This window comes from Bos indicus x Bos taurus, chromosome 3 (genome assembly GCF_003369695.1).
Source record: "Bos indicus x Bos taurus breed Angus x Brahman F1 hybrid chromosome 3, Bos_hybrid_MaternalHap_v2.0, whole genome shotgun sequence".
Lineage (NCBI taxonomy): Eukaryota > Metazoa > Chordata > Mammalia > Artiodactyla > Bovidae > Bos > Bos indicus x Bos taurus.
In genome coordinates this window covers 102,358,738-102,379,757 of record NC_040078.1, presented here as the reverse complement: position 1 = coordinate 102,379,757, position 21,020 = coordinate 102,358,738, and the positions used below count along the sequence as shown (strand labels likewise).

Sequence of the window (21,020 nt, the reverse complement as noted above, 5' to 3'; positions counted from 1 at the left end):
TAAATTAATGACATAAACCTAGGGAGAGACTTCTTGAAATAAGTCTACTAAGTCAACAGCCTCCACTTAACCCACTCGTAGTTCAGTCCCACTAAAGTTACAAATGCCTTCCCAGTGAGTGATTCTTCAGTATCTTTTCATTCATCAGCTTCTTCCTCCTCTTTGCCACATTTCAGTTCAGTTCAGTCGCTCAGTCGTGTCTGACTCTTCGTGACCCCATGAATCATAGCACGCCAGGCCTCCCTGTCCATCACCAACTCCCGGAGTTCACCCAGACTCACGTCCATCGAGTCAGTGATGCCATCCAGCCATCTCATCCTCTGTCGTCCCCTTCTCCTCCTGCCCCCAATCCCTCCCAGCATCAGAGTCTTTTCCAATGAGTCAACTCTTCACATGAGGTGGCCAAAGTACTGGAGTTTCAGCTTTAGCATCATTCCTTCCAAAGAAACCCCAGGGCTGATCTCCTTCAGAATGGACTGGCTGGACCTCCTTTAGATACTCCTTTTTACCGACAATTCTTACCTCCTCTGGCTTCCTGTGTCCTGCTACTCCTATCTCTAATTATTTTACTCATGTCTCTTCCATGTACCACACTCTTCTAAATCAATGCTTGTGTTTTGTTTTCTGTCCTTGGGCTTTTTTTCCCTCTATGTGTCTTCAGGAATCTCATTTCTCTATGTATCTCAGGAATCTTCAGAACTCATGTTATGTTTGTTTGGGGTTAGGGTTTAAAGGGAGTAAATCGAGGGGCTCAGACTAGGAGTTAGAGTTCCTCAGAATCTAAGCAGTGGAGAGAGTAGAACAAGATACAGGTAGGCATATGGCTATTGAAGTATCAGTTTTGCTGATGGAACAGTAAATACCCAAAATTGAGAGCTCTTTCATGAAGTTAGATTGGAAAACACAGATTAGACCCAATGTCCAAGAGGGGCCTTCTACTTCTTCTGAGATTTAGACTGTCAGGATGAGTTGTGCTTGGAGCAGGTTATTGGGAAGGCAGGTTATTGGGAAGGAAGTGCTCCAGGATATTAAAGCATGCAGGCTGGAAGGTAAAGGAAGTGAGTCCACTCAAACTATAGATAGCTCCAAGATAGCAAGAGACTTGAAAATGAGAATCTTAATTATAGGCCAAGTCCCTAGGAACTAAAAGCTAAATCTCAAGGTCTCATGGAAAGATGATGCATGGGATAGCTGACTGCACCAAAAGAATATTCTGCATCCAAGGCAGCTCTGGTGTCTTGTCCTCAACAACAGGGTTGTGGCTCTTCACTGTTGAAGAGTTGATGCTCTGCCACTAACATGGGCCCCTAAGGCTCAGCATCAAGTGCAGTCCATAGCCTCCCAGCCTCTGTTCTTATTTGCTTGTTTGCTTGTATTTCCTGCCAACAGCCCCAGCTCTGTGCATCCCAACTCAAGTCTGTAAAAGGTAGAACCTGTCTGCATTTTAGATGGATGATCAGTCTATGGATTGCCTTCTCGTGGATCAGGTGCTCACCTGTGGTCCGGTTGTCTGACCAGAGGGGAGGCAGGGTCATGTAGCTTAGATGCAGGCTACTCCCATTTAAGCAAAGAGCAGCATCTATATGCCCAAGCCCAGAATATAGATATATATAATCCTCCTTCTTCCTAATCTCTTACTCATGTCCCACAAGTCACTAGCCTTATAAATGTTCCCTTTTAAACATTATTAGCATCCATTGGCTTTTGTTTTTTAATTTTGTTGCCACTGCCTTGGTTCAGGCCACCATCATTTCTCATCTGGAATATTGCGTTCTTTTCTACCAGTCCTCTGGCCTTCAGTCTCTCTTTCTCTCTCTCTAATCTACCTTTTACTGTGTTGCCAGAACAGTCAGTTTAGTTGCTGCATAGCAGTAAACATTTATGTTTAAGAATATAAATCAGCACGCATGTACACCCGTGGCAGATTCATGTTGATGTATAGCAAAACCAATACAATATTGTAAAGTTATTAGCCTCCAATTAAAATAAATAATTTTCAATTAAAAAAAATAAAATAAAAAAAGAATATAAATCAGATCAGTTTCTCCCCTAGTTTTAAGCGGGGCTTCTCCCTGCTATTGAAATATAGTACAGATGTCTCGCTGTGGCCTCTTACATAAGGGCTCCTACAGATTTGGCTCCTGTCTTCCTCTCTGACCCCATGTCACACCCCCCTTGTGTTCTTCATGCTCTGTGTTCCAGCAACACTGGCCTTCTCTCTGTTTCTTAAATGCACCAAGATTGCTGTACTTTCTTTCCTTCCACCTGGAACTCTTTTTCCTTTGGTCTTTTCTTGGTGGATTCCTGCCTTCCAGTCTCAGTCATATGTCGCCTCCTCAGAGAAGTCTTCCCAAAACACCCAATCTAGCATTGCCTGTACTTCCACCTGTGATCACTATTACATCATTGGATATTCTTCATGCCACTTATCACTGTCAGAAATTATTGTGTTCATTTATTTACTGTTTTTTTTCAATCTCCCTGATTAAAATATAAATTCCTTGAGAATAGGAGCATTTTTGTTCTTCTTTATTATTGTATCCCTAAGTCTGGTGTATCGTAGTTGCTTAATTAATATGTTGAATTAATGAACAATGAAATATCCCCCTTATTTCCATACCTATTCATTATACTTAGCTTCCCCCCTTCAGCTTTCAGTTCAGTTCAGTCACTCAGTCGTGTCTGACTCTTTGCGATCCCATGGACTGCAGCACGCCAGGCCTCCTCCCAGACCATCTCCTGGAGCTTGCTCAGACTCATGTCCATCGAGTCAGTGATGCCATCCAACCATCTCATCCTCTGTCATCCCCTTCTCCTCCTGCCTTCAATCTTTCCCAGCATCAGGGTCTTTTCAAATGAGTCAGTTCTTTGCATCAGATGCCCAATGTATTGGAGCTTCAGCTTCAGTATCTGTCCTTCCAATGAATATTCAGGACTGATTTCCTTTAGGATAGACAGGTTTGATCTCCTTGCAGTCCAAGGGACTCTCAAGAGTCTTCTCCAATACCACAGTTCAAAAGCATCAATTCTTTGGCACTCAGCCTTCTTTATGGTCCAACTCTTACATCCATACATGACTACATCCATAGCCATGACTAGATGGGCCTTTGTCAGCAAAATAATGTCTCAGCTTTATTGAGTTATTATTGACAAATAGTTGTTGTGTAAGTTTAAGGTGTACAATGTAATTGTTTGAAAGACATATATAATGTGAAATAATGACTACAAAAAGGCTAGTTAGCACATCCATCACCTCACGTAGTTACCTTTTTGCATGTATGTGTGTGATGATAACATTTAACATCCACTGTCTCAACAAACTTCAAGTATACAGTATGGTATTGTTAACTATATAATGCTTAGCTTTATATATGTTTTTATTTTACCTGTTAGGTTGTAAGCTACTTGACAGAACAGTTTGTTTGTTTTTTTCCCCATTCATTCTTCCATCTCTAGGGCTTACCTATGGTGGCTAGCAGAATATATGTGCTGAGTGTGTGCCATGACAGGTAGTACCCAAAACATAGCTTATTCACCACATAATATGACTTTTGGAAGCCTCTCCAGTGACTGGAAAGACTGGGCCCTGTTCTCTATCCTCTCTTTATATTCTTTTTATCCACTTCAGAAACCAGACACAGGAAACATCTGACCATAATAAAAGGTTTCTAGTCAATTCCTCACTGAACAAAGTCATGTGTAGCGATGCTCTGTTGTGCTTTGGTCTGGAATTCTGTTTGGTCACTTGTGTAGCGCACCACATGGCTGCCTCTGGCCTCAGAGCCAGGAACAGCTGGAGCCCGGGCTGCTTGAAATAAAAATGACGTATTTGTTAGCCTGAGAGGGGGAAGTCTGGATGTTCTTGCTCTGCTTCTTGCAAAACAAACTTTTCAATTTGTTGAATACTGAATTTTCCCTTTAGCTGTCAAAGTGGTTTATAGCTCAAATGATCTTACATCCTTCAGAATAAACACAAAAAAATGAATGGCCAAACTGATTCTCAAATCTCTGCCTTAAATGCTCAAAGCAATATCCATCCAAATTACACAAAACATGATATATGTCCCTGACTTCCTCCTGAAGTTTCTGCCCGCTCACTTGCATCTTCTGCAGTTTAAAGACACACGGTCTTGGGAGCATTCCACCACCACTGGAAATAATATTTACAAAAACTCTTTCTTTCCAGTAAGACTGTTATCTGTTTGGTGCTTGCTTCTTGCACATCTTTATCATGCTTTACTTCTAAGTGCCAATTAACATCTCTGCTTCCTTGGCTAGAAGGGAAAGACCAGCTCCTATCTGCTGGATAGGATAGATTAGATAGACCAGCTCATATCTCTAGTATCACCAGCCCTGGCACATAATAGGCCACTGATAATAGTTGTGAGAAGGAATGAAGAAGGAAAGAATTTTTTCAAAGCTGGTCTATTTAGGAATTGAGGTCACTGAGGTATAAGGAAAGGGAAAAGCCAAATAGCTTGTCAGCACATATAGTGAATCAGGAAGGCGATCAAGAACCTGCCATCCTTTTGCATTGGTACCAATGAGTTAGAGGTTAAAATCCTAGAGCTGGATTAGAAAGTTTTTTCCTAACTTTTTTTTCCCTCTGATAATACAAGTTACATGTTCACTATAGAAAATTTTCAAAACTGCAGGAATAAATATCATCTATAATTCTTTCACCCAGAGACAACCATTGTTCACATTTAGGTTTCTTTTTTTTTTTCCCTTTTACTCTTAAAGTTTTAGTCTTTTAGTTAACGTGTAGCCTTTTTTCTTTTAGAAAAAGATTGAAAACTTTGAAAGAGATTATTTCAGAACTGCTTGTGTGTACAAAGATGGTAAATTGCAATTGGAAAAGTACCTGTCAACTGCAATAAAAATTTGAGATGGTGTTGCTGTTGCTCATCTGGGCAGTCAGCTTCTCAGAAAGGCTTTGCTAATCTCCTCCAGGTGACTGTGATCCCTCACCTAGAAGGCGCCTGGGGCCCTTTCCTTATTCCCCCTGCACTGCTTCGTGGGAATGCTTTCATCTTCCAAGGTTGAGGCTGGGCTTCAACCTCTGAATCTTTCTGCTACAAGGACATTTCAAGGTTGACTTGAATTGAATGAGAATCTCTGTGCAGAATAGATCTCTCCCCACACCAGTTTGTGAAATATCACTCAGATAACATCACCTTTGAAAGGAAGCGAAGCCATTTACTAGTTTATTCCTTTGTTTAATGAGCATGTTGACCACTTTCTGTGCGTCAGTCAGTGCACTTGACATCAAAGCCTCAAAATAAATAGACAGTCCTTGTCCTCAGGGGACATGCAGTTTAATGAGAGAAGAGCAAGAGTAAAAACAGGATTATAATGCACTATGACAAATGCCATAATAGCCGTGCAGGCCTAAAGAGAAGGGGCAAATTGACCAGAGAAGGCTTTAAGAAGAGGAGATGATCTCTTTGGGTCTTAATAGAAAAGTGGGAGATGTTCTATGCAAGCAGGTAGAGAAAACAGTATGTCAGATGTCTGAAAACATGAAGGTGAAGATCTTTTTGGGAAAATAGAAACAGTTTAGCATATCTGGAACATGGGATATATTACAGGTCATAAATGAGCCAGAATGGTAAAGACCGTGAAGGTCAGAGCTTGAACTTTATCTTTCAGGCTAGAGGAAGCCACTGAAGCATTTTAATCAAGAGCAAAGAGGTGGTCAGGTATACTTTTCAGAAAAGTCATGCAGCAGTATAAAAGATGATGGAAGTAGGCTAAGTTGGAGTTTAAGTGTGGATAAGGAGGCTATCAGAACACTCCCAGAAAAAGAAGGATAGGCAGATATCCACAAAAGGCAAAGAACCTGCCTTCCAATGTAGGAGACGTAAGAGACACAGGTTCAGTGCCTGGGTCAGGGAAGATCCCCTGGAGGAGAGCACGGAAACTGCAGTATTCTTGCCTGGAGAATTCCCATGGACAGAGGAGCCTAGTAGGCTACAGTCCATAGGGTGGCAAAGAGTTGGACATGACTAAGTGACTGAGCATGCACCAGCTGTTATTCTGGTAACATGTCAGTGAACAAAGCATCCATAGTATCTGTCTGTATGGAGCTTATAGTCTAGCAGTGGGACAGATGTAACTTCCAGTTTTGATAACTCTTGTGTCAGATATCCATGTACAGTACAAAGAAAATGATGTATACCTGAGATCTGAAGAGTCCTGCTGGGGTGGGATGCTCCCTGGGGTGCAGATGCTGTTCCTATAGGCAGCCAGCTAGTATTCCTTTGTAGTGAGTGAGCCTTTTGAATATGACCCTTTTTGAGTCTGGAGTCTCTGGGGTTATGTTGGGCCTTAAATTGTCTTGGTGTCCCTTGTATTAATAATTTGCATTTATTGAGCTGTGTGTTGGCTTTATGCCATCATTTGTATTGGCTCCTGTTGTAGGAAACAGCCATAAAAGAGTCACAGTTATTTATCATATAATAGAAATGTAGAAGTTAACAGTCTTCAACATGGTGCAGCATCTCCATTTATTAAGACCTACAAGAGGAATTGCTTTCTGATCACTATACAGTATTTGCTTTTCTACTTCTGGTTGCTCTGAGGCACCCTGTCCAATCCTGCTTCAGGTCTCCACACAGGACACCCTCTGCCTGGAATGCCCCTTCCCTTCTTGTCGGGTTTAACCTCTACGTATCCTACATATCCATCAGCTTGTAGTTCAGGTTTCACTTCTTTAGGGAAGCCTTGCCTAACCAATATACACTCCCCTTCCAAACATTTAGTGCTTTTCCCACATTCTTTGTTGTTGTTTTTACTTCATCAGTTTTCAGTTGAATAAGTTGTTGTTGGGTGACTTTTTTTCTCTTAGACTGATGACAGATCCATGAGGGTGGAGATCGTGCATTTTTGTGTGTGTCTGGATTGCAAGGGCATAGTATAGTATCTTGCACATAGTAGATGCTCAATAAATATTTACTGAATAGTTGAATAAATGAAAGAATGAATATACTGTGAGCCCTCAATCTTGTTCATGTTCTCCTTTATTTAGCTGTTTGGGAGCTCAGACTTCTTTGATTCAACCTGTAGTGTTTGGTTAAGTCCTCATGGCATGCATTTTGTGCACTAACATTCCCCTGACTATATAATATTTTTCCTTCCTTTGATTTCTTCATTTTTGAAATTCCAGTGTATACTGTAAATTCCTGTAAGTCACTTGATACCTTTTGGGGGAGGAAATAATAAACAATTGGATATAATAATAGGAAAAGAAAGTAAATCAAAGGAAAATGTTGGTGCCTTTAACCAGATTCAGGATGGACATTTTCTTTTGCTTTGTTTTAATTTTATTTTCACTGTGTGAAGGAAAAAGAAGTAAATTTGTCCCCTAATTTGGCAGGAAATACTTCTGAAGAATTTGGGGCATGTCTCTGCCCTGAGATGTTCCTCCCAGGGGCAGGAGGCTGGGGCTGGGCTTGGCAGGGCCTCCTGGCCCAGTGGATGGGTGGGACGGACCTGTGGAGGCTGTCTGTGCAGCTGATTCCTGTCCTGTTGACCTTTCCTTGGGAGAGGGTTTGGGCAGTGCCAGTGAGAGCTTGCTCTTTTTGTTTGTTTTTGTTTTGTTTCTACTGTAAGAAGGAGAAAGAAATGAACTTGTCCTCTTGTGTTGCAGATTCAGTGGTTCTTTCCTTTGACTCCGCGGGACAAACGCTAGGCTCAGGTACCAATCCCTCCCCTCTGTCATCCTTTCTGCTCTCAGCACTGGCCACAGCTGAAGTGGAGCCTAATGAGGTCGGGGAGGGGGCGTCTGGGGAGGGCACTGGAATATTTCAATATTGTGGGAAGATCTCAGGAAGCTTTTCTAGGGACCTGTAGTCTGGGAAACAGCAGTGGGATGCAGCGTCCAGAGGACTTCGCCAGTTGTTTTAAATGTGTGCAGCCAAGAGTTTGCAGTAGATGCTCCGTCCTCATTCAGGGTGGTCCAGGGTCATAGAAAAGATGTCTGTTTCCTGTGCATACATCCTGTCTCAGAAAGAGATGGGCAGAGGCCACTGAAAGATGCCAACCTCTGGGCACACAGGAGCAGTGGACCATCAGGCTCTCCAGGAACATGCTGGGATGGTGAGAGCATCACAGCTTCCTGAGAACACACACCCTGTTGCAGGTTCACAGGCACACCCCATATAACTCAAATACACACCTCCTGTGTGTAGGGGTACGTACTGTGCACACGTGCTGAAGCACTCCCATGCTTCCCTGTGTCAACAGCGCAGGACGCAGAAATCGGCACACCCACCACTTTGACTTGGATCACCCAGGCTTAGTGGAGCCCCGCTCTCCCCTATCTCAGGCTGTTTGCCTGCCCCACAGCCCTCTGCTGCTGGCAGTGAACAGAAAGGGAAGATACTGATTCTTCAACTTGCTGCCATTGCATCCATATGGGAGCCCTAGAATGACTTTACCTCATGAGGAGAGCATCTCCATGCGTCAAGTCTTAATTTTTACTTGAAGATGGTGGTTCTTGTACCATGGGTGCTGCCTGTGAGTAACAGGGAGACTTTGCTGGCCTGTTAAAGGCAATTAACCCATTTTGCTGTGGTTGACTGCGATAGACTGATGCTTCACAATGCAGCCATGAGGTTCAGGCCACTGTAGCAATGTGGATGAGAGGAAGGACGATCAGAGAATATAATCTCAGCTACCACTGTTTACTGAGGGCCTACTGTGTGCCAGCACTAAAAACACCAAAGCCAAGTGCTTTTTCACACTTCTTGCAAGGTGGATAGTAAGTACATCTTTAATTATAGATAAAGAAACCTAATACTCAAGAGTCAAAGTACCCTGTCCAGGGCTACTCATATCTGTCTAACCCTAGAGCCTATACTCTCTGCCTTGCCATCTTGCTGTCTCATACCTTGATACTTGATACTCCACTGAAATGCTTTAAGACAGAATGGACAGATAGAAAGAGTTTTGAAATAGGCATAAAGTTGTGTCAGTTCACATAGGAAAACATGAATCAATTTTATTACATTTATTATAATTTATTACATTACAACTTTATTACAAAGTAAAACTTCTGTTAATCAAAAGATACCATTAAGAGAGTGAAAAGGCAGAGTGAAAAAAGATGTATAACATAAATAGCCAACAAAGGGCTTGTTTCCAGAATAAAGAGCTACAAAGATCAATGTGAATAAAGAAGCAACCCTGTGTAGAAACAAGCAAAAGACCCAAATAGGCCCTTCACAAAAGAGGAATCCAGATGGTCAATAACCCAATGAAAAGGTCTTCAATTGTATTAGTACCTAGGGAAATGCAAATTAGCATTTCAAGCACAAGCTGGAATCAAGATTGCCAGGAAAAATATCAGTAACCTCAGATATGCAGATGACACCACCCTTATGGCAGAAAGTGAAGAACTAAAGAGCCTATTGATGAAAGTGAAAGAGGAGAGTGAAAACGCTGGCTTAAAGCTCAACATTCAGAAAACTAAGATTATGGCATCCAGTCCCATCACTACATGGCAAATAGATGGGGAAACAGTGGAAACAGTGGCAGACTATATTTTTGGGGGCTCCTAAATCACTGCAGATGGTGACTGCAGCCATGAAATTAAAAGACGCTTACTCCTTGGAAGGAAAATTATGACCAACCTAGACAGCATATTCAAAAGCAGAGACATTACTTTGCCAACAAAGGTCCATCTAGTCAAGGCTATGGTTTTTCCAGTAGTCATGTATGGATGTGAGAGTTGGACTATAAAGAAAGCCGAGCACTAAAGAATTGATGCTTTTGAACTGTGGTGTTGGAGAAGACTCTTGAGAGTCCCTTGGACTGCTAGGAGATCCAACCAGTCCATCCTAAAGGAAATCAATCCTGAATATTCATTGGAAGGACTGATGTTGAAGCTGAAACTCTAATACTTTGGCCACCTGATATGAAGAACTGACTCATTTGAAAAGACCCTGATGCTGGGAAGGATTGAAGCCAGCAGGAGAAGGGGATGAAAGAGGATGAGATGGTTGGATGGCATCACCAACTCAATGGACATGAGTTTGAGTAAACTCTGGGAGTTGGTGTTGGACAGGGAGGCCTGGCGTGCTGCAGTCCAGAACACGACTGAGCGACTGAACTGAACTGAGATACCACTGCACAGCTACCAAAATAGGGACACTTGAAAAGCCTGATAAAAGGTTGGTAAGGATTTGATGCAGTAGAAATTCTGCTGTCAGTGGGTAAGTTGATCACAACCACTTTGGAAAAAACTGTGGTAGTGTCTAGCTAAATCTGAATAGATACATACCCATGACCAGGCCCTGGGGAGGCCCTAGGAAATATATTCCCTGCATAAATAGGTAGTTACATATATATACCAGAATATATGTATAAGATACATGTGTAAGAATCTGTCTCTGTCACTGAAAGCAGCTAAAGGCCTGGACATTTAGCAGCTATTTGAAAGACTCTGGAATAGAAACAGCAGTAGACAGATTGGAGGAAAAAGCTAGAATTAGAAGTACTACCACACTGGCAATGGATTTCTCATTTTTCCTCTGGTATCCCATGTCATGGACTCGAGGTGTCCGAAAACCTGAGCACAGAGTAGACATCAGGGCACAACTGGAGAGAATTCCAGAAGACCTCTAGTTATGGCTCTGGTTGGGAAAGGGGCTCTAAGGCTCAGACAGAGGGGGATATCCCTAAGGTCGTTTTTTCTGTTTTCTCATGCCTTAATCCCCAGGCAGTCCCCTGAGTGGTGGGGATGGCAGTGCCCAGTAATAGCAGTGAGGCCTTCAAGCACCTAAAACCGAAGAAAGGAAATATTCTTCTTTGATCAAAACTTCCTTTTTGTAATCTCAAGAGGGTGGGAGAAAATCCAGTTGTCTTTTCTCTCCCCACCTTCTTGCTGCTTGGTTCCAGATTTGGGTACAGTTTAGGAAATGTGTGGCAGAAAGTGGTAAATAAAACCCCAGCTTTGGGGCCAGAGGACCAAGAAGGGGAGGCCCGATAAACTGGAAAGTACAAGGAGATGGCAGAGAGGAAGGAGTTCAGAAAAGCAACTCCGTAATGTTGTATGTGAACTTCTGGGCTCACCCTGAGCTGTGCATGTGCACGTCTGATTCCAACCAACACACCAAAGACTTAAGAACTAAACTAAGGGATGGACCAGACTGGACACTGGGTAGTGCACACAGAGGTCACACCTGAACAGGCTTTGGAAGCAGAACTGGCACTGAAACCACAGCTCGCAGAGGGCTGGTCAGAACTTGTCACCTAAACCCAGCTTGGTTGATTGTCTTGTGAAACAAAAATATCAGCATTCTCCACTGGATTTAAATCAGACCTGGATTTAAAGAAGATTTAAACACGTTTCACAACATAATATTCAAAATATATAAGACACAATCTAAAATTAATTATCATATGAAGAACCAGGAAAATCTCAACTTGCCTGGGAGAGACAATCAATAGATGCTGATGCTAGGGTGACACAGATGTTGGGATAATCTGACAGACTTTAAAGTGGCATTTATACAAATGCTTCTGGACGCCTTTCTCCATCTCTTCCATCTGGCTGTTCCTGAGTTGAATCCTTTCATAATAAACTGGTAATCTTGTAAGTAAACTGTTAAAAAAAAATGCTCTCAAAAGTAAGGATAAACACTGTTGACATGAATTTAGATAGAAAGTGTTAGCACAAAAAGAAAAAAACTTGTATATATAATGAAATGGAGATAAGAGAAAAAAATACAATAATTGAAAATTTAAAAACTTTGCTAAATAGGCTCAATCACAAAATCGAGATGATGAGCAAAGAATCAGTAAACTTGAAAATAAACTCTCCAATCTGAACAATAGAAGAAAAAAATGTCAAAGAAGTTGAACGGTGTCTCAGTAACTTATGGGACAATGCTGGAAGGTTTACAGTCTGTGTCACTGGAGTCCCAGAAGGAGAGAAAGAGTGCAGTACAGAAGAAATGTTTGAAGAAGTAATGGCTTAAACTTCCCAAATTTGGTGCCCAAGTAGGGTTTATCCTGGGAATGGAAGGCTGACTCAACATTCAAAAGTCAATCAGTGTAATCTACCATATTAACTGTCTAAAGAAGAAAAACTACATGGTCACGTCAATTGATAAAGAAAAAGCATCTGATAAAATTCCACACCTACTTACGATAAAAATTCTCAGAAAACTTAGAAGGGAATTTTTTCAATCTGACATAGGGCATCTACAAAAAGCCTACAGCAAACATCATACTTTATAGTAAAACTGCTGTCCCCCTAAAATCAAGAACCACTCCTGAAAGTCCTAGCCAGTACACTGAGAAGAAAAAGAATGAAAAAGAATGCAGATGGGAAAAGAAGAAATAAAACCAACCCTCTTCATAGGTGACATGGTTTCCTACATAGAAAATCCCAAGGAATCTGTTTTTAAAAACTGCCAGAACTAACAACTAAGTTTAGCAAGATAACAGGATGCAAAATCAGAATGCAAAAAATTAATTATATTTCTGTATACTAGCAATGAATAATTGAAAGTCAAACATTTTTTAAAAACTGAAAACAAATCATGGTACCCCCCCCCAAAAAATAAAATGCTTATGTATACATATGGTGAAATGTGCAGGGTCTGTATGCCAAAACCTGTTTGTCCCCCATATTTTCTCCCTCACCTACCAAACTTCCAAGGCACAAACCTCATGATCACCTTGATTGTTCCTCTTCCTCACCCTTTCCTACCTTTTCTGTCTTCATGGTGTGTCCTTCTTTCAAGCATCACTGTCCAAGGTACCATCTTCTTCCCCCTTAGACAAGTAAACATCTCTTAACTGGTCTCTCTGTGCTCACTGGTTGCCTCCCAGTGGTCCATTCTCTATGTTGTGGTCAGAGTCATCTTTTATAAATGTGGGTCAGATCACATCTTGTTCCACCTGCAATCTCTCCAGGTCCAAACGCCATTAACTACAGTGTCCTATTCCAATTTCTAATTATCTCAACACTTTGATTTGTGTTCATTTGTCCCCTCGCTGTCCTCAAGCCACATTGGTATTCCTGCCATTCCATGAATATGCCAGGTTCCTTCCTGCCCCAGGGTCTTTGTACTCACTTTTCTTCTGCTTAAGTTAGTAAGTGTTAGTCGCTCAGTCGTGCCCGACTCTTTGCGACCCCATGGACTGTCCATGAGATTTTCCAGGTAAGGATACTGGAATGGATTGCCATTTCCTTCTCCCAGGGGATCTTTCCAACCCAGGGATCAAACCTGGGTCTCCTGCACTACAGGCAGATTCTTTACCGACTGAGCTACAAGAGAAGCCCTTTCTTCTGCTTAGAATGCTTTTATCTTTTACTTTGCATAATTGTCTCAAATCTCTGTTCAAATATCACCTCTGCAAGAAGGCTATCCCAGAACACTTTATCTAGTCTACTCTCTTGATCTCCAACCTTTCTCTAAGCAGATATGCCTTTATTTCTTCTTAGCTGTCATCCTTCCTTCAAATTACCTGCTTATTTACCTTCCTTCAAATTATTTATTTATTTACCTTATTTAGTTATCCACCCCTCCCCCCACCCCAACTAACATGTAGGCTTCATGTGGCCAGGGACCTTGCCTTTCTTGTTCACGACTGTATCCCTGGAACTTGGAACAGTACCCACCACATAATAGGTGCTCAGGAAATATTTATTGAAGGAAGGAAGAGTAGAAACATAGAAACATTATTTAGGACATAATAGGACACTGTCCAATGTCCAATGGCGTGTCCGTACAGTGGAATACTGTGTAGCCATTAGAAATGATGGTGCAATTTTATTTTTATTGACGTAGAAGATGTTGAGGGTATTGTTGAGTAAACAAAATAGGAACAAACAGCATGTATATTGAAGGTACATGAAAGTAAAATTATATATGCATATTTACACATATATTTGTGAGAAGAGATTTCTGGGAAGATACCAAAATGTTTGCAACAAATAGCTTTAGATAATGAGAGTTTTGAGTGATTCTTACTTCATTCTTTTTAAGTTTTTTTTCATATGGATTTTTATAGTTAGCTTGTGTTATTCCTAAAACTGGGGAAAATAAAATTATTTTTGTTTGGAGAGAAGGACTGTATCTGTGCTTAGTGATTATTTGTATATATCCACCCAATGGGTGGGGCTTCCCTGGTGGCTCAGATGGTAAAGAATCTGCCTCCAATGAAGGAGGCCCCTGGTTTGATTCTTGGGTTGGGAAGATCCTTTGGACTAGGGAATGGCAACCCACTCCAGTATTCTTTCCTGGAGAATTCCATGGACAGAGGAGCCTGGAGGGCTACAGTCCATGGGGTGGTAAAGAGTTAGATATAACTGAGCAACTAACACATACACACCCACACATACACTAGCCAGTAAGCTCCATAGTTTGAGATACAAACCGCAGAGTGAGCCATTTTTTCTATTTCCTGTCCCAGCTGCCCTTTTGACATGCTGTCACTCATAATCTTGCCGCTTAGCACAACATGCCCTGGCATGGTCTGGGCATACTTGATATCATGAATAAAACTGAATTTACTGTCTGCTCAGCTCTGCTGCTAAGTCTTTTCAGTTGTGTCCGACTCTGCGATCCCATAGACGGCAGCCCACCAAGGCTCCCCCGTCCCTGGGATTCTCCAGGCAAGAACACTGGAGTGGGTTGCCATTTCCTTCTCCAATGCATGAAAGTGAAAAGTCAAAGTGAAGTCGCTCAGTCGTGTTCGACTCTTTGCGACCCCATGGACTGCAGCCCACCAGGCTCCTCAGCTCTAGACATCTGCTCTCCTTCCCAGGACAGAGGAGAGTTGGTGCATGGCCTCTCAGCCTGTGTTGGGATGGGGCTTCTACCTGCCAGTGGAGGCCCCAGGCTGCTTGGGTGGACGGCGCACAGGCACTGAGGGCCTTGTCTTATCAGGACCTGCTCACTAGGCCTCTGCCCTCCCCCACGCCAGTGTACACCCGTTTGAGATTGGGCTTCAGTTGGTGAACTCCTTACTTTACTGGGTCAGTTAATTTAGTCCAGGTCAGTGAATTCTTTCTGTGTTTATATTATATAACTGCTTTTCCTATTTTAGTTTGTCTTTGATTAATTGATCCTACATTATGATTTATTTTCCTGACTTGATGTGGGAGCTGTTTGCACTTTGGCCAGCCCCTCTTGGGCCTCTGTGGGACTCCCATGGTTCATGTGTGGGCGTGGCCAGGCCTTCTGACACCACCCTGGAGCCAGGAGTGGGAGGTAGGAGTAGATAATTGCTCTCATGGCAGCTCTCCTAATATGAGGGTCTGCTTTTCTTATCCTCAGAGAGTCAGTGTAGCATAATGTAAAGACAAGAAGCTGCAAAGTCAAACCTGGGTTGGTTCAACAACACCCCAGCTGGTCCATGTACTGGCTGGGGATCCTGAACATGTTAATTCTTATCTCCAAGACTCTGTTCCCTCCTCTGTAAAATGCAGGAAATACCCACCTCGTAGGAGTTGTAAGAGTTACACTGAGAGTGTAGGTGAAAGTTCTGAAAGCAGTGTGAATTCACAGTAGATGCTCAATAAATACTCATTCCCTCACTTCTTCCCTTTATCTGGCATGTCCCACAGTCCATTTGCAACTGTTGCCAACTTCCTCCTCCACCCAAGCCAGGACATACATTACTTATGTTTAATATAGCCTGTGACTTTTATTGGAGGCTGTACAGTGCCTTTTCTTTAGAAAAGAGGGATCTATTTTGGTTAGGATAGGTCCTCATTCCATTTACCCCTATGCCCTTTGCACTTAGCAATTCATCATAGCTCAGAGACTGGAGCCAAAGACCCCCTTGAAAAAAGATCTGGCAGCAGAGTTCTCTTATGTACTTGGACTTTTCTTGCCCGATGGCCTATCCTGCTTTTCTGACTTTCGTGCATTCTAATATGAAGTGCTGTAGTTTTCTGATAGAATCAAGGCCATGGTTTTATCCCTTACACTAAACTTCATCTACTTCAGTAATATTCCTCAAGCTGGCCTTCCTGGGGAATATTCACTGTTGTCATCAGCCTAAGCATCTGCTTTGCTTTCTAAGCACAGTGACCGTGCACGGGAATTTGTGGTGGCTCTTTACAATGATCAGAGGAGGTGGGTCACTAGGAACCGAAAGGGCCAGTCGCACAATCGCCTCACAGTGTGCAGCTGTGTTCCCTGAAAGTCCATTCTGGGGCTCAGTGGCTTGAGAGTGGGGCTGGAATGGGACGCTTTCTTTCAGGGAGCTCTCCCTTCATCCTAGAAGAAGATGTTACTATGTAGTCAGTACCCCAGCCACTTGCATATGAGAGCGTAAGTAGGAGGTGATAATATCCAGACCCCCTGCTAAGATAAGCAGGAGGGACTCAGGGTTACTTAGACAGGGAATTATGAAAACAATTTTAATTTCCTTTACATTATACAATTATGATAAAATAAAATACAAAGTGGTATGGAATGTATTAAAATTTCAAATTGCTGTAAAACAAAAATATTTTTAAGTTTTAAAGTTAAAAACTTGAGCTTGTTTTAACGTTTATTAATTTTTATCTTGGCATTTATGCCTCTCAGGTGGTCAGTTTTCATAGTTTCCAAATATACTGGAAGAGAATTGCGTTCTCCACTTGTCAGGTGTAAGGTGCTCTGTTTTTCAGCTAGTTCAAATTTATTTATTCATTGTTCTGTTCAGGTCATCTGCTTTCTCACTGACTGTGTGAGCCTGGTTTTTCAGTGGTCTGTGAGTTTCCCATTATGATGACAGGAGACCTATTGTGTCGTTCTCCTTGTAATTCTTTTAATTTTGCTGATAGAGACATTATTAGGTACATACACACTTTAGTGCATGGCCTCCTTTTGTCTATGTCCAATTTCTGAACCTTCTAGGAGTTTATATGAGTTCAGAACACCAACTTACTGCTTTGAAATGGCAATGGAAGAGTTAATGGTTAATTTCAAGACTTGAAGCATTTGAACAGGCACTTTATGCATTCACAAGTCTGACTTGGTACAGGGGCAGGAAGAGAAGAACAGAGACTTGCATCGTTCATGCCACTACACACCTGGAGCCAGGCAAGGGACACACGTGCACTCCTTGGTTAGGGGTTTTTATAATGCTGGGCTCTCCAGCCTGGCTGAGGCAGGCAGCCTAAACCACCAGACTAAACATTTCTCCTTCACTGTGCAGCTGTGGTACTGCTGCTCTGACACCTGCGAGAGAGGACCTTCAGCTGTGTATGCACATCAGCATGTGTTGTGTCTGGTGACTTGAGAGTCCCAGGATCTTCCATTCTTATTACAGATTTGGCATCAGTTGACTGCCAGTGAGAACTGGGCTTTTCTGCCAGCTTCCCCAGAGGTGAATTTTCCCTGAAGAGTTGGTGCACTCAAAATAGCATTTCTATTGTATAAGCTGAATTCACATGCTACTTCAGGAACACATTTGTATACAGTGAGATATTCTGGGTGAAAAGTGGTACCGCTTATTAAGGCAGGGATACAGGAGGAGGCTCAGAGAAGGCAATGGCACCCCACTCCAGTACTCTTGCCTGGAAAATCCCATGGATGGAGGAGCCTGGGAGGCTACAGTCCATGGGGTCGCGAAGAGTCGAACACGACTAAGCGACTTCACTTTCACTTTTCACTTTCATGCATTGGAGAAGGAAATGGCAACCCACTCCAGTGTTCTTGCCTGGAGAATCCCAGGGACCGGGGAGCCTGGTGGGCTGCTGTCTATGGGGTCGCACAGAGTCGGACACGACTGGAGTGACTTAGTAGTAGTAGTAGTACAGGAAGAGGCTATGCATGTGTGCAGGTGGTGAAAATGAACTCTGTGAGGCAGCCTGAGTTTCAGGTTACTATAGGTATCAAAGTGGAGATGCCACCTGGATGCCCAAGTCTGGAGCTCAGGAGAAGGGTTGGGCAGAGAGATTTGGTATGGGTACAATGGGAAGATCATTGAGGCAGGCTAAACTGAACAGTTAAGCATGGTAAAGTCTAGACCAGATAAGGAAAAGTGAAAAAAGGAGGAGAAACAACTGAAAAATAGACAAACTATGTGGGAAAGAAGAGTTCTTTCAGACACTGAACTATAGATGACACAGGACCCTGGTCTTTGAAAGAAGGGCAATAAATGAGATAAACCCTATAACTGCCCGAGCTAATGGCCTAGACAGGATTTCCAGACCATAGCACAGGAAAGGAGAACCCAAACAGAACCCAAGAGTCTTCCTAAGAGGAAAGAGAGTTGAGAATTTGTATCCCGACTAAGCTAGCGGGGAGAGTGAAGCTGACTGAGGGAGGTATGCTGGCACTCCAGCCACTTTTGGTCATCTCTAAAACCCTGCACCCGGGCCCTTCCCACACTTTGGTTATGTGATCTTCCGAGTAGCTGTATTTACCTAAGTTAGTGCAACCAGTATGTTGAACATGCAGGAGACATCAGGGGTTAATCACAGCCACTTTCATTGGTCTCTCTGTGTCCCCTTAAGATGTTTTCAGCGTGGGCGGTCCAGAGAATTTTTTGGTACCTCTGAGGTAATAGAAATCCCATGGTCTTATTGAGTCACCAATTCCAAAATTAGTGTCCCGCCCTGTGTAATAGCATAGCTTTCAGCTCATTCAGAGCTGCAGTGACTCCCCTCGCAGCACAGGGTTTAGAAGCAGTGGTGCTGACCCAGGAAGGGTGTGCCCCCTGTTTGTCCTCCTCTTTCCACTTGTACGCCAGTTGCCAGCTGTGATTTTGAACCTCTGTGGAATTGGAAAGGAAGGGAGAGAGAGGATGAGCAGAGAAGACATAAGATAGTGTGGGCACTCCCTGGACTGGCCAGTGTGTAAAGCTGACTCTCGTGGGGTCTCTTGTAGATGTTTTGCAGACCCCTCCAGCTGGGGACCTCTCCCTGAGGGTCCCCTGATGTGGGCAATGCATTCGCCAGAGCCTTGTCATTCACTCCTGGTGTAGCTCCTGGGACTCTTGGAATCTGCTCTTATTTCTGTCTGCCCAACAGCCTGCTGGGCAGATCTTTAGAAAAGGACCTAAAGCCACCCCACACCAGCATATTCATAGATCCTTTTCTGCAACAAATTCTGGGAATACAGGCCATGTCCTCTGTAGTCAACTTATCTGCCAGAGTAAGACAGAGTTCACACTGCTGCCTGCATCCAGGCCACGGACATACTTCAGTTGATCCTCATAATCTTTAATTTTTTTCTTGAATCTATTGCCAGTATTTACAAACTGAGGAATTTTACCATAAAAGATCCAAATTCTTGACTTAAAAAACCCCGGAAGATGTGACAACACCAGGTCTGCCTTACTGCCTGACATAGATAGCTGGAGATGGGAGAGGCTGTCCCATTTGACAGGGCATGGAATCACCAGAGGGACTCCATTCCCTCTTGGCTCTGTGACCTGAACCCCAATATCAGTTGCCATTTATCATCACTGGACTCATGCAGTTACATTTTCTTAAACTACAGACGAAATGTGAAATATTTCTAGTGCTTATGTTTCTTAACAAAGAGAGAAAACAACAGATAGTCCAAAAGAGCCATGGAAAGGAAGGGTATAATTTATTTAGAAGCACAGTGTCTTCTTACCTGTTTAATGTGCAATTAGTCTGTATGAGTGTATAAAACACAACTTAAGACACCATTCGAAAATAACCCATAAATAGAATCATGGTTACTATACAAAAATATGTGGTGAAGAAGACATTTCAGCTTTCAACAAGGAGGTTATGTGACTTGCTGCAGAAGGGCATTACACTCATCCTCTTTCCTGGTTTATGTTTTGTTCCTACTTGGCCCTGACTTTTCAGTTTGCGACAAGGGGAAAACATCCTCTGGCCTCTCTGGAGGAAGAATCAGCCAAAACATGGATTCACTGTATGTCCGAAGGTGTCTTAGCGCATATCTGGTAAGGAGTAACAGGATAGTTCCCAAGGTTTTGGCCACATGGAGAAAAAGCAACAGGTGTTGGCAAATTAATGAGGTTTTCTTTTTGATGGCAGGGTAAAACCAGATTTTTGAAACAGTATTCAACTTTGAAACTAACTCTTTTGGGAAATTTTGTTTTCAGTTTATTTTTAAAATTGAAACCGTATTGATTTTTATAAGTACCTGATATATTAAGCAGAGTCTTTTTTCCATTTATCTGAATTAGAGCAAAACCAAAATTATCTTGAGGAGAGGCTGTCACTGGCCCAGGTGTCTTCTCTTGGGATCCCCTTCATGGATCATAGCCTTGTTGTGGTGAAGGGGCTTGCATAACTCATGAAACCATGAGCTGTGCTGTGCAAGGCCACCCAAGATAGATGGGTCATAGTGAAAAGTTCTGACAAAACGTGGTCTACTGGAGGAGGGAATGGCAAACAACTCCTGTATTGTGAGAACCCCATGAACAGTATGAAAAGGCAAAATATATGACACTGGAAGATGAGCCCCTCAGGTCGTAAGATGTCCAACGTTCTACTGGGAAGAACAGAGGGCAATTACTAATAGATACAGAAAGAATGAAGCAGCTGGGTCAGAGCAGAAACGATGCTCAGTTGTGGATGTGTCTGGTGGTGAAAGTAAAGTCTGTTGCTGTAGAGTACAATATTGCATAGGAACCTGGAATGTTAGGGCCATGAATCAAGGTAAATTGGACATGATCAAGCAGGAGATGGCAAGAGTGAAGATAGACAACTTAGGAATCAGTGAACAAAAATGGACAGAAACGGGTGAATTTTTTTCAGGTGATCATTGTATCTACTACTGTAGGTAAGAATCCTTTAGAAGAAATGGAGCAGCTCTCACAGTCAACCAGAGAGTTTAAAATGCAGTACTTGGGTGCAATCTCAAAAATGACAGAATGATCTTGGGTCATTTCCAAGGCAAACCATTCAACATCAACATCTAATGGCAGAAAGTGAAGAGTAGTCCAAGTTTTTGCCCCAAACACTGATGCTGAAGAAGCTGAAGTTGACCAGTTCTATGAAGACCTACAAGACCTTGTAGAACTAACACCAAAAAAACCAGATGTCCTTTTCATCATAG

At 42.6% G+C, this 21,020-nt stretch overlaps 1 protein-coding gene across 10 annotated transcripts in view; it reads left to right on the top strand.

Moving 5' to 3' along the window:
• ST3GAL3 (ST3 beta-galactoside alpha-2,3-sialyltransferase 3) overlaps positions 1–21,020 on the top strand; it is a 213,882-nt gene that overhangs the window by 84,501 nt on the left and 108,361 nt on the right. For 7 of the 10 annotated variants that reach the window (XM_027537519.1, XM_027537521.1, XM_027537515.1 and 4 more), the window contains one exon: positions 7,652–7,699. The exons of the other annotated variants lie outside the window; for them this stretch is intronic. In XM_027537519.1, the coding sequence (XP_027393320.1) occupies positions 7,652–7,699 (48 nt within the window). The remainder of the gene's footprint in view (positions 1–7,651; positions 7,700–21,020) is intronic. 10 annotated transcript variants of the gene reach the window in all.